The following is a 13,726-nucleotide window of genomic DNA, read 5'->3' as shown; positions in this document are numbered from 1 at the left end:
GCATTCTCTTTTTCTTGACATTTGTAATTTTGAGGGGAAAAAAAATTATAAAAAAGAAACTGCAGAGGAAGTTTTTTGGTTGGATGTCCCTTAATTTAAATCCCTGCAATTAATTTTGTCTGTGAAAATGCGTCATATGAATTCTGCCCTTTGGGAAACTTGCTTTTGGGAAAACACCAGATATACTCCTGGGCTCTATGTACCTATTCCTGTTTGCCCCCACATGTATAAAAATTGTAACATGGGCACTATTTTAAATTATTTATGAGATTTCTTCTTTGGCCCTGAAAATTTCCCGGCACATTTCTCAGAAGGGAGAGACCATCGAAGCCTTTTAAGTAGTTAGGCTGTCTGATGAGACTGTGGATGTGAGTGACAATTAGTACAAATTACCATAATTGTGTTCTTTGGATAAAATGCCACATTGCTTCCTTTAGCAGCAAGTGCAGGCTTCTGCTTAGTAAAATGAGTCAGACGCTCTGCTTCTCTGGGGCGGTCAGAGATTTACAACCAGCCATGTGGTACCCCGACGTAGTCTACTCTGGACCCATCTGAACAACCCTAGCCCTCCCTTTCCTTTCAATAAAATAGGTCCATTAATGTAGGGCACCTCACTCTCATTCACTCTAAGGGAGTTGTATTTTTATTACTGAAAAAGTATCACATAAATACAAATTACATTTTTTCATTAGAAAACTACTTTTCATTTCAGAAAAAATTCAATTAATTATGAATAGGGTTATGCTTTCATCAGGGAGAGAAATATGTAATTTTTCTTCAAGCCTCAAACACATATAATGAAATCTTTTCTTGGAATCCACTCTTAAGATGGATTTTTAAAAGTATAGACTTTATTAAAATCTCCGTTCAATTAAAATGCATTCAATTACTTTAAATCTTTATTAAAATCTCAGGTAAAATTGTACAACGATGTAAAAGAGACTTGTACTCTTTACCAGGCAGTTAATTCTAACAAATGATCATAAAGTGCACAGTTTTGCTCTTCGGGAGAGAATTTTTTAAAAAAAGAAGCAGCAGCAGCAGCAACAGCTTTGGGTTTGGAATTGGGGGTGGGGAAGGTCTGAGGATGGTGGTCACTTTCTATATAGTAAGTTGAGGTGCTGGTTTCCTTCCACTTCTTGTTATAGGTCACTGTTTCTTGTGAATATGAAGGTGGCATTATCTTGTGTGAGTCCCCTTGCTGGTGGATACTGCTTGGCCCATTCCTAGAACACATTTTTTTTCTCACCACTATAATCAAAAGACCCCTGTAAAGGATTTTATTTCACTATCTTCTTTGGATGTTTTTGGTACAGTGTCCCTGATTCTTTTTCAAGGGCCGCTAGAAGATGCCATTGAAGAGGAAGAAGAAGAGTGTCCCTCAGAGGAAACAGACATCATCTCCAAAGGGGACTTTCCACTGGAGGAAAGCTTTTCTACAGAATTTGGGCCTGAGAATCTGAGCTGTGAAGAAGTGGAATACTTTTGTAACAAAGGTAATCATTAATGGCTAGATGCAATCTGTGAGTCCGTTTGCTCAGATGATTTTGTAAAGTTTAAAAAACGCGCTGAGAGAGTGCGATGAAAGTGTGCAAGGGGCTGATAATGTCATCCGAGAGTCTGAAAATAGCCGCAGAATTTTTTAAACACAAAATGCTATTTTTGAGGGCGAAAAGAAGTAATTCCACTTTAATAAGTCATTTTGTAATATTTAAAAAATATTTTCATGTTGATTGGCCAATTACTTCTAATACATTTTATTTTTCTCATGTATTCATTTATTCTTTTGCAAGTACTTATTGAACGTCAGTTGTTTGCAAGGCACTGAGAAAAAGCACTGAATGGGGCAGATGGCCCCAGCCTAAGCTTCTGGCTCACAACTTATAGAAACTGAATGCTTAAGGGGCACCTCCTTGGCTCAGTCGGAAGAACATGTGACTCTCTATCCTGGGGTTGGGAGTTTGAGCCCCAAGGTGGGCTAAGAGTTTACTTAATAAAAAACAAATTAGACAAAACAAAACACAATGGAGTGCTTTAACTGTTTGACATTGACTTTCAAAACAGAGGATGGTCCTTTTTAAGATATTGTCAAGTAAGAAAATACACACTATTTTCCCTTCCTAGATGCTCTTTTAACGCATTAACCTTATGCCTGAGACCATGTATCTCAGTTTATTTCCACCCTTGACCTGGAGCAAGGTGGCCTTGCCAGTAACACTATCTTCATTGGGTATGTGTACTCACTTGTTTGCTTTTTTCCAAAAGTGCATTTAAGTTTTCTCATGATTTTTTTTAAAGGTTTTTTTCTTATTTAATTGGTTTTCTTTGTAAGTGAGATGAGTCTTCTGTCACCTCCTGCACCAGCGCATAGTTTCATAAGTTTGGGTCACTCTGATGCTTTGAACAGCTCCTTTTGCTGATTTTACCATGACCATGTCCTAGAGGGCGTGACCATCTATCTCCATATCTGTGTTTGTGTTATGTTCCGCTTTTTTGGATGTCCGTTTTTTTTTTTTTTTCTTAAGGCAGAGAAATTATGTGAAGCGAAGTTTTTTAACATATGTAAGTTTCTTGATCAGACTTGACAGTCTGAAATTAAGAATGATGATATAGCTTCCCCAAACCCAACCAATACCCATATCTCAGGAGCCACATATACATTTGATGTACATTGTTAAAATTCCAGTTTGACTTTCTCCTGTTGCTGGTGTGTTAGAAACAAAAGAAGTCAGCTACTTCCCATTCCTGTGGTCAGTAGAACCCGAACAACTTGGAGATGGAATAGTGGCACTAGCCTCCAGCTGCCCTGAAGTTGAGAAAACCTCCTTGACCATTCACTCTTGAAGACCTCAAGGTGACTTTGTAATGTGGCCTTTGTTTCCCATGTTGGAGGCTTTTGGTTGAAGATGAGAATGGAATGGACTGAGTAGTCCTTTTCTGGTAGTTTTGACGTAGACTTTTGGCCAAATGTATTCTGTAGTTGTTCTAGGTGTTAGACTCGTTTTTTGATTATAGTAGCCTCAGCATTACATGTAAAAGCTGGCTGGAAATGAGAAGTGCTTTCATCTATATTTGAAGAGATTCCATGGTCCCTCTTTGTCAGGAAGTGTATATATATATATATATATATATATATATATATATATATATTTTTTTTTTTTTTTTTTAAATTTATTTGACAGACAGAGATCACAAGTAGGCAGAGAGAAAAAAGAGGAAGCAGGCTCCCGGCTGAGCAGAGAGCCTGATGCGAGGTTCGATCCCAGGACCCCAGGATCACAACCTGAGCTGAAGGCAGAGGCTTTAACCCACTGAACCACCCAGGTGCCCCAGGAAGTATATTTTTAAATGCATTATAGAGAACCTGCCCTATGTTATAGGATTACAGTAAAGGGAAGGGACCAAGAGTTAGCATGTACCATATATTCTTGTTCTTGTAAAAAGAGTTAGTATGTGGACTCAGACATTTTTGTCCATTTAATTTCTCTAGAGAAGCAGTAGTGATAGGTATTGCTAGATTACATTCTGGGCTGATCATTGATTGAGGGCTATGCTTAACAAAAGAACATAGAACTCCAAGTTTTAAGTTAGTAGTATTTTAGTATTTTATAAGAAAATACATGTAATTAAATCTATCATTAACATACAAATTAATGTAAAATTATAAATAAATATACAATTAATGTATCATATGTTAAAAAAAAAAAACTTCCTAATGTTTAGTTTGAAATAAGAAAGCAATGAGAGGCAGAAATAAGAATTTTCATTTTCTCATACAATTTTTGCAGGATAAATACGACTATAACTATTACAAACTGCTGTCGCCTTATTTAATAGGAAAAGAATTTCATTATTTTACTCTCATAAAATGTGAGACCAGAAGATTTTCACTGCAGTCAGTAGGAACTGGCGGAAGAGAGAGCCGAGACTACATCCCCTTGAGGTCATGGTCGGAATTCCATCCATTTTTCACTTAAGTTGATTAGCTACAATCGGAAGAGAAAATTTTCTCTCTGGAAAATTAGAAACTGATCTTTCTGTAGAAATTCATGTTTTAGTCTCAGTGATACACGATTATGCTTTCTTCCCAGTCGCAGGGAAGGAGATAGGCTTAGCATTAAAAGAGTGTAAGTATTTCAGTGGTTAATGAGACCACTAACATCATGATGAAGGAGCATATAAGAAATGTTCTGAAGAAAAATAATTTCAGCTTGGACTCACTGATGAAACATATTTTTTGAAAATATTTTAATGTCGGGGCACCTGGGTGGCTCAGTGGGTTAAAGCCTCTGCCTTCGGCTCGGGTCATGATCCCAGGGTCCTGGGATCAAGCCCCATATTGGGCTCTCTGCTCAGGGAGGAGCCTGCTTCCTCCTCTCTCTCTGCCTGCCTCTCCGCCTACTTGTGATTTCTGTCTGTCAAATAAATAAATAAATATTTGAAAGAAAATATTTTAATGTCATTTACAACAACATGGAAATTGTGTGTGTGTGTGTGTATGTATATATGTATACATATATATGAAAATTAACTATAGTCTTTGGAAAGTTTCTTCTGCTAAAGATCTAGCCATGATTAAGATATAACAAGGACATGGTTTCTTTATGGAGTTCCAGGGATAACACTTTAGAACATCAAATGCTTTCTTTGTATTAAACAAAAGATAGTGGTTTAAAAACTCAGATCACAAAAACATGGTTAAAATACCATAAGTGTTCCAAACAAGGTGTTCCGACCGTCAGGGGAAGATACGGAGGATACACATACAGTTATAGTCTGTCTTCATTTGTATCTTAGCAACTGTGTTGTGTATAAAAACAATCCTATGCTATTGTAACTTTCCTTTTTATTCAAAAAAAAAAAAATAAGGAAAAACTCCCTGCTTTTGTATGTCTATGAAGACATACTTTTCATAAGTAAATATTCCTACTTTTGAAATTGAGCTGTGTTATATGGGATATTTTTAGTATTTAAAATGATTCTGCTCTTACTGTTGTGGTATTTTCCTCAGCTCCATATGGATATTGTCTGTTTCCTTGTTGTCAAAGGGCAGGCCTTTTTGTAAGTCTCGAAGCATTTATTAATATTATTGCTAGTCATTATAAAACATGTGATTAAAAATGACTCAAATCACTCTCATAATGTAATATTCCACAGAAATGTCAAAATGTTGGTCAGAATTTTATGTCAACATTAAATGTGTAAAATTCTTAATCAGATGAGTCTAAGTCATAAATATTCATAATTAAAAGTGGAAAAGATCACCTTTAATAAACCTTTGTTAGAGTTGCAGGCCTATATCACTGCAGACCTGGCAATTCTGTTGAAGTTTCTTATGTCACTTGTTACTTTGTGTTCATTGCCTATTTCACGTCTATTTCTCATCTTACAAATGAATGAAATGAACTCTGTTAAAAGATGCTCTTCTTAAAGTTGCTTGCGATCCTTAGATTTCAGGAATTTTAACATAATATGAAGCAATACTTATAATTTGCCTCCTCCTCTTGTGCAATGAGTTTAGATCATTTGGCATCTTGCCTTGCAGTATCTGTGAGAGGAAGGAAACAAGCAAGAATTATTTCCTTGAATTTGCACATGACGAAGACATCAAGGCTGGGTCCATAAGTGCTACACATTTCCTGTGGCGCTTGGTTATATGCCTCAGTGATTTGTTTTCTGCCTTTCTTCTGGTTTATATAGTAAACATGGAAGTACATCAGTGTGTGTTCAGAACTAAGCAAACTAATATAAATTGAAACGTAAGTGGTCTGGAGAGCAACTGGTAGGGGGTGTTCCTTATGTTACTGCTGCAGGTGGGAACTCTTCTATATTAGTGATTCTTGGATAAACTCAGAGACAGTAAGTTTCATGGTGGGGGTGACATGGAGCAGTTCTGAAATGTGTTCACTATTATTAATTATTTGCAGGAAGAGTTCATTCATTGAAATGCCCAAGTTTATTAATGACTGAAACAAAATAAACAGGTCTTGGGATACATTCCAAGAGAATGTCACAGGATATGTGAACAGGAAGAGAAGTGGCAGGTCAATATCACTGTAGGCTAGGAGAACATACTGTCATTAAATAAAAGAAAACTCCAAAGAAACTGTGTCAGTGAACTTTGAATTATGATTATCTAGAAAAGGTAGTGAGGGTCCCTCCAAAATTTTCCTGGTGACATCATCTCTAAACAAAAGTTGAAAGGGAAAATGATGCCATCAAAGTTGATTTTGGAAGAGAAACAAACTTTTGAATCATAGGACCTATGTATAGAGAATGGTCAGAGAAATCACTGGGTGAAATACTTAGCCTAGACAGATGAATTAATATTAGATGTGTTCAATCTGGAAGGATTCAGGTTGAAAAAGGGGAGCACATTGGAAATTCATAAAATAAGGTGACTGATACAGTGTAATAATGGACATTCTTACCACATTCAAAAATATTTGGCACAGGTTGTTTGCAAAAATTAAAGGTTATATTCTCATTTTAAAGAAACTTTAAAGTAGAAAAAAATGCATAGCATATTAAAGAACTAGAATAAAACCTGAGTTACTCAGCTTGGGTTTAACTCTAGCCCAGAAGTGATTAATACCACCCCAAAAGCAAACATAAACAGAAATTTACTTAGATAGGCAGAAGCTTCCAATTCTGCTCAATAGATCAATTCAATCTGACTAAACCCATATCGTAAGCATCTGGTATGTGTTAGACTCTCTTCTCAGTGCTGTGGATACAGCAGTAGACAAAAGTCAATCTCATTCTCAGGAAGAGAGACAGTAAATAAGCAAACTCATATTGTATAATATGATGGGTAATGTTGAGCACTATGAAGAAAAGCTAAATAGGTAAGGGTAATAGAATGATTGTATGTGATAGAGGAGAGTGAGAGAGAGAAGGGGGGGAAAGGGAACGGAGAGAAAGAGAGATTTTATAAGAGTGATGGAGAAGGTGAACTTTGACCAGAGACCCAGGTGAAGGGAGTGAGCTCCCAGTACCCCATACTCTGGGTGGAAACTGCCCTCCCTGTGAAGCCAGTGTCGCAGGAAGCCAGAAGAGGACAGCAGAGAGCTGGGGAGTAGGAGAGGCATAGTCCTACCTGTGCAACAACTTGCTCTAGGAATCCGTTGGATTCCCACCACCATGGAAGGGTTGGGTGAGCCATAGCGGGGAGTTGAGCTGGAACTGGCAGAAGAGGCATGGTCACGGCATGTTTATTTATACCGAGAAGAGAAAGGCCTGCACAAAGTAAAGGTTCAAGTAGGAAATGGAAACAAGCAATTTGGGGAGGCTGTCAGGAGATACAGATAACCCCAATCAGAATCCTCCCTTTAGCCAGGGGCTTGAGGAGACTCCATCTGTGGCTCATTAATGTAGTTTCTGGAAGAGCAGTTTGGGGTGTTGGAGGATGGTATGAGTCACTTTGCTCCCTTCCATAATACCACATCCTTGTATCAGAAAGATAAAGCTTGGAAGCTGTGAATCTCAGCATTGGTTTCATCATCGTGCTTAATTATCTCTGCCAATGGGTTGCCAGACTCATTGATATGTCCCCTCCCACTTCTTTCTTTCCCTCAGTTTATGTAGTTCTGTAGTTTCATTTAAATATTAAGAAATAGGGGCACCTGCGTGGCTCAGTGGGTTATAGCCTCGCCTTCGGCTCAGGTCGTGATCCCAGGGTCCTGGGATCAAGCCCCAGGTTGGGCTCTCTGCTCAGCGGGGAGCCTGCTTCTTCCTCTCTCTCTGCCTGCTTCTCTGCCTACTTGTGATCTCTATCTGTCAAATGAATAAATAAAAGCTTAAAAAAAAAAAAAAAAGAAAAGAAATAACTGAGGGAAAAGCCATAATTCTCTTTGGTAACAAACCCAAGCCTAGATTATTGGCATCTATCGCCTTTTCCATGTTAAGGTAAAGCAACAGAAGTATTGTATCTAGATCCTTCATACTGAAAAGAAGAAGCAAAAAGAAAACACTTCATGCAGATTTGGTTGTGGGAATAGAAACTGCTTGTTTTTCATTAGCTCCAGTGTCAAACAAATGCACTGTTTTGTTTTCTATTTTCTTTTTATTTTATTACTACTATTTTAGTTCGGAAAGTCTATTCACTTGTCTTCCATAAACGCTTCTCAATCGTGATGCTTTCTTTCCTCCTCCCTTCTGCCTGTAATGACGTGTTTTCACCTCCTCTGATGCCTGGGCCACTGGAATCAGAATCTGCAAAAGGCAGCTCTACCATAATCACTTTGAGCGCAATAAAGAAGGCGATCTTTCCAGGCTACTTGGTTCCTTTTTTCTTAACGGGATTAAGAAGCTGAGCTTTTAAAATTCTTGCATATAACATTGACATTTCCAGGGTGTGTTTGGACCAGGGAGTTCAAAGAGAAGGCATAAAAAAGAAAAGCCAATATGACTTTGTTTTTTACCTTGCTGGAGGAACTGTTTGTGCAAATCGCCTATAAGCTTATTGACCTGAATCTTTGACTCCTTGTTTTCTCTGGATTTGGCTGGAGTGGAGACACTGATGGAGGCCCGATAGAGCTGATTGAACAGCCCCCAGCTTTGCTTGGCTCGGACCTCCCTTCCCTTCTGCACCACCTCCCCCTCCCTCCACATGACATTATTGTTCCTTGGCAAACTCTGTTTTCCTGGATCCAGGACTTTTTTTTTTTTTTTTTTTTTTTTACATTATTTTGAAATCCTTACATTTTTCTTACATAAGTCAACTAACAATGCAAAATGGAACAGAATTCTTTTTAGAATATAGATATAGAGGCCATGTTTATGTTGGGCTTGTACTATTTTTGTCTTCTGAGATTGGAAGAAATAAATAATACCTAGGATATTGTAGTATCACTCTTTTATGACCATCTTAAAATCCCCCAAACAGAGTTTTTTTTTTTGGGGGGGGGAATCAGATTTTTTTCTTAAACCACAATTATTGGAAAAAATGAGAGAGCATTTGAAGGCAGTTTGTTCTTACAGGAACTCAGCGTTTTCTTGGTTTTGATGGAAACAGAGGGTTTATAAATTTTGTACATGACTTACTTGTGTTTTATATATGAGGGTCAGATCAAGCTTTGTCTGTCTACCTCATCTCTGATCCCAGATATATCATCATAATAAATTCAACAAAATGAAAATGATTGATTCTATGCCGTGTTGACATGATTCATGATGATATCATTTATATGAATCATGTATGATAATATAGACTAATTTTTTGCATATTATAAACTCAAGTTATTGTTTTGTCTGTAAGCTGACCACCAACATATCTTCAGTGTGCAGTCTACTAATGGTATTTTTGAAATATGTTAAGACTTGATAAGATATTTAATTACCTAATTCTCTCATTATTTATAAAATAAATTCATATTGTAATAAAGTGTATTTCATTCCACTTCTACCTGGACTACATAAGATGTCAAGAGATATTTGCCTAAGTTTTAGTTAGGCAAATTAAATTTCAATTTAGTTAAATTGAAAAGTTTACTATAGTTTGTTGTTTTTGCTACAATGTTGAAAGTCAAAAGAAAAGTAAGAATTTATTTAATTTCCAGGTACTATATATATGATACATAATATAATAATAAAAATGATACTATATAGTCCGTATATGCATCTGGATATTAAAAGACATCTACATTGTTGCTTTTTAAACATTTTTTTTAATCTGATACTGAATTAATTAATCATTAATTTTAGCTGAGTAGTATAAGGAAGAACTACTTATTTATAAGTCCTTTTATTGTTACATTTTCTCTGTGATATTTTGGGTAGAATGAAGAGGCCATGTTAATTGAAAAAAATAGTTTTGATCAAGTTGTAATTGTATAAATACTTGTTTTAATTAAAATGGTTTTTTCCTATTTTATTTTTTAAAAAATATATATATAAAACAATTCATACAGGTGTACATTAATATTTGCCAGTCGTTAACATCTACTGACTCTTTTTTTTTTTTTTTTTTTTAAGATTTTATTTATTTACTTGACAGAGAGAAATCACAAGTAGATGGAGAGGCAGGCAGAGAGAGAGAGAGGGAAGCAGGCTCCCTGCTGAGCAGAGAGCCCGATGCGGGCCTCGATCCCAGGACCCTGAGATCATGACCTGAGCCGAAGGCAGCGGCTTAACCCACTGAGCCACCCAGGCGCCCACATCTACTGACTCTTAATTTATTTTTCTATTTAAGGAAAATTTAAATTATGAAATAGCATTAGTATTAGAGAACCCTGGGAAGCCAATTTATTTTAATTATATGGAATTAACACAGTTGACAACTTTGAATCTGACTTTTGGTCATATTATGATTTTAGAAAAAATGTTATCATCTTAGAGAAACTGAGCTCTTAGAAGGAACCATGTCTCCTCTGCTTTTTATCCTTAAATTTCACAAGTAATTTGAGAAAATGTTCTTTTTTCTGTGCTAACATATTTGAGGTTTAAGTCAAATAAGATCTTCAAAGTTCCCAATCTCCTAACATAAAATTCATATTTTCTTGTGCATATGTAAAACTTCCCACAATGTTTTGCTGATCATTTGAGAATCAACAGAAAGAACTTGCCCCTCCATTGCCTGGTGGGGTAATCTTTATTTCTGGTGGGCCTAAATGTAGATTGTATAAAAGTGAAAAGTGAAAGCTGGGGTATGATGAATTTAATTATAGTCATAAAGTCACTTTTTTGCTGTTCTTAAAAGATCAAGAAAAATAAACGAATGTGTTATACCAATAGAGTAAATCCTGATAAGGAATGCAGATCGCTTGTTCAGCTCCTTCTTATAGTTCAGTGAGATTCCAGAGATTGGCATTAAGACTAGGCACCAATTATAATAATTACAATAATGGTAATAACAACCTTCATTTGCTGACGGCTCCTAAAAGTCAGACATCTTGCTGCACATGTATCATCTCTAATCAACTGCCTGGCCTGTAGGGTAGATGCTGTTTTCACCTGTGACTTTCAGAGAGTCAGTAACTTGGCCAAATTCATAGAACTACTAAAGGTTAATGCTGAGTTAAAACTCAGGTGGTTATACTTACGGAAATAGAGAACTGGTTTTGTTTCCAGGTGTCTATCAGTATAATTCTTGCAGAAGGAAATGAACACATCTGAAGAAGTGTGGGCATAGAAAGCATAAAACGGACTTTTTTCCAAGGTATGTTTAATTTGGTGTTCTCTAATTAAACACCTATCAAGCTTGACGTGTCAGTCAAGAATAAGGGTATATGTTAAGAAAAAGAAATAAAAAAGAAAGGCTCAGGTAAAGGAATTAGAGGTGTGCTTAAAATATTTCTAGCTAAAGACTGTCGATCCAAGCTAGCTTTCAGTAAGTGGAGTTGGCATTTTGATATAATAAAAGAGCTATATCGGATGATCTTTTAGACTCATCCCACTAACTGGATGATTACATTGCCCCGAATCGGTGACGTGAAATGAGCCACTGTTTTTCACCACCTGTTTCTTGCAAAGCTGCTTTCAGGTAATTCAGATGAATGGGGACAACCCAAAATGGGTGTACTTGGGTTGAAGCCAGTAATAAAGCCCCCCACCCCATAAAAAAGGTGTTTACAAATCCATCAAAACTGTTTGAGTAAGAATTTCAGCCCTGTGGAAAGGTGTGCAACGTGAACTCTTTAAAACAGCTTGACCTTAACACGCAATGAGACCCAATAAAAAGCAGAGAAAGAAAGGAAGGAAGGAAGGAAGAGAAGAGGGCATTGTTTGCAGGGAAAGCTCGGGCACTGTGGAAACTTCTCACTTTTTGAAGGAAATGCAGCAGCAGATGGCAAGAGTGGAAGGGAGATAAACATAGGAACTGGAAAAGTAAGCAATACATTCTAACAGGTTCTGTATCAGAGATCTGGAGAAGCGGAAAGATTAGACAAGGAACTGTTCGGAAACTTGACAGTGGCTGTATCTCACCACGTCTTCTATCCCGGAGATGGAAAGTGGAATTGCTCAGACGGTAGGCTGTGATTCTATTTTTTCTGACAGTGAGAAGGGAAGGTCTCTTTAAGGATTCTTTTTCAAGATAGAGATTTATCAAGGTAGACATCTACAGATATATAAAACACGTTGTCCTCCTACCAATTTAACAATGAGATGTGATGTCATTTCTCTTGTTGCACAGAATTAGCAAGAGACCCTCTATTTTTATTTAGATTTTTTTTTTTTAATGCAAATTGTGGTCCAGGCTAGTTAACCAACACTGAAAACCTATATGACTCGCTTTTGGCCGTGGAAGCCTTGATACGTGTGTTTATACGTGACCACACATTTACAGAGGCAAAAGGGGGAAGACAGAAAGACTGTTCTTATTTCTTAAAGATACAGTCATCCAGGAAGGAAAGGAAAACAGATGTAGGTGAGAAAGGGAATAAATGTAAGGAGTGGAGAAAGCATTACGTTTGGGGTGATGAAGGCGTATATTCATTCTCAAGCTTCCTTGCTGTCTTGAGCATCTTTCTAGTAAGGAAGCTATTGCCCAGCACACACCTGCCTCACCCAGTCCTTAAGCCTTGGGCTCCTACATCCTGTCCCGGTGGCTGAATAATAGAGCGGATACTGAAATACGGGAACTCATTACAAGAAACTATATTACAAAGATATAGCGTGATATTGGGAAAAAATGGATAAGGAAAATCGCATATATCCTAAGGAAAATCCAATTTGGAAAAGAAAGGTGTTTTCTCTATTAACACTGGCAGTTAAGTTGGAGAACTTCTAAGGTAGCCCTAAAAATCAGATCACTAAGTAAAAGAACAAATTTTGAAAATCTACTAAAAAAGGTGAATTTTATTTTTAAACTCCAAGTTGCCAAGTCAATATTAGATATATCCATTTACCTTTTTGAGTTTATTTAGCGATCGTTTAGCTATTTTGATTTTAAATAGTATATGAACATCGGAAAGTTCAGTAGTGTAGCTTCAGGACTCACTTGCATAGACTTGCATGTCCCTGACCTGATTTTGTAATTATGGATTTGTATTCTTTTAAAGAGGGCCTCCCAAATTGTATAAGCTTTGGGCTCTAGAAGGCCTGAATCAACCTCTGTTAGTACCTTTAGGCAACATGAGCGAGCTCTAGGAGATAGCAGTGATCAAGAATGTTAAGTCTGGTTTCAAATTCCTAATTTGGGGGAAACCACAAAATAGATTCCTAAATGTCTTGGCATTAAGGATATCTGAATTCCAAATCTATTATCTTTATAGGGTAAGTTCCCCTGTGCCTATAAAGACCACAAATACTCATGAAATTACTGGGTTAAAAATTAACGCAGAGAGGGGAAAAATTCTCCCACGATTCTAAAAATCTGGACGGTGCTGTGGATACTATCTCTGTTTTTCCTGCGTTATCACCAGCAACCAAGGACCTCTTGCTGGCCCTGAGGGGGGAGGTGGTGTGGGAAGACCTTGTGGTAAAAAGAGTCTAAATGGGTCTTGTGATAACAGACTTGGGACTCTGACTCGTGGTAGAAGCCAGATACCGATCTGAGTTGGGACGAGGCTAATGTGACCTAGAATACTTTTTTCCCCCTCTTTTTTGCTCAGATATGCAAACTTCATCAGGATTAGATTTAGCTGTAAGACTAGTTTCCTGGAAGCTGCCTCAAAACTCTCCGGCTTACATCCCATTGTCCAGAACTTAGTCTTAGGAGCAGTCCACCTCACTAAAGGGGAGACTGGCAGACGTGGTCTTTATGACCAGGCGTCCACATGCCCAA

At 37.2% G+C, this 13,726-nt stretch overlaps 1 protein-coding gene across 2 annotated transcripts in view; it reads left to right on the top strand.

The window, feature by feature from the left end:
- Positions 1 to 13,726, top strand: part of ZFPM2 (zinc finger protein, FOG family member 2) — a 460,096-nt gene that overhangs the window by 93,937 nt on the left and 352,433 nt on the right. Inside the window, exon 2 of one of the 2 annotated variants that reach the window (XM_059165804.1) lies at positions 1,338 to 1,496. The exons of the other annotated variant lie outside the window; for it this stretch is intronic. Coding sequence (XP_059021787.1) covers positions 1,338 to 1,496 — 159 coding nt within the window. The remainder of the gene's footprint in view (positions 1 to 1,337; positions 1,497 to 13,726) is intronic. 2 annotated transcript variants of the gene reach the window in all.

Source organism: Mustela lutreola, chromosome 3 (assembly GCF_030435805.1).
Source record: "Mustela lutreola isolate mMusLut2 chromosome 3, mMusLut2.pri, whole genome shotgun sequence".
NCBI classification, from domain to species: Eukaryota; Metazoa; Chordata; class Mammalia; order Carnivora; family Mustelidae; genus Mustela; species Mustela lutreola.
This window is presented reverse-complemented; position numbering and strand designations above follow the sequence as displayed.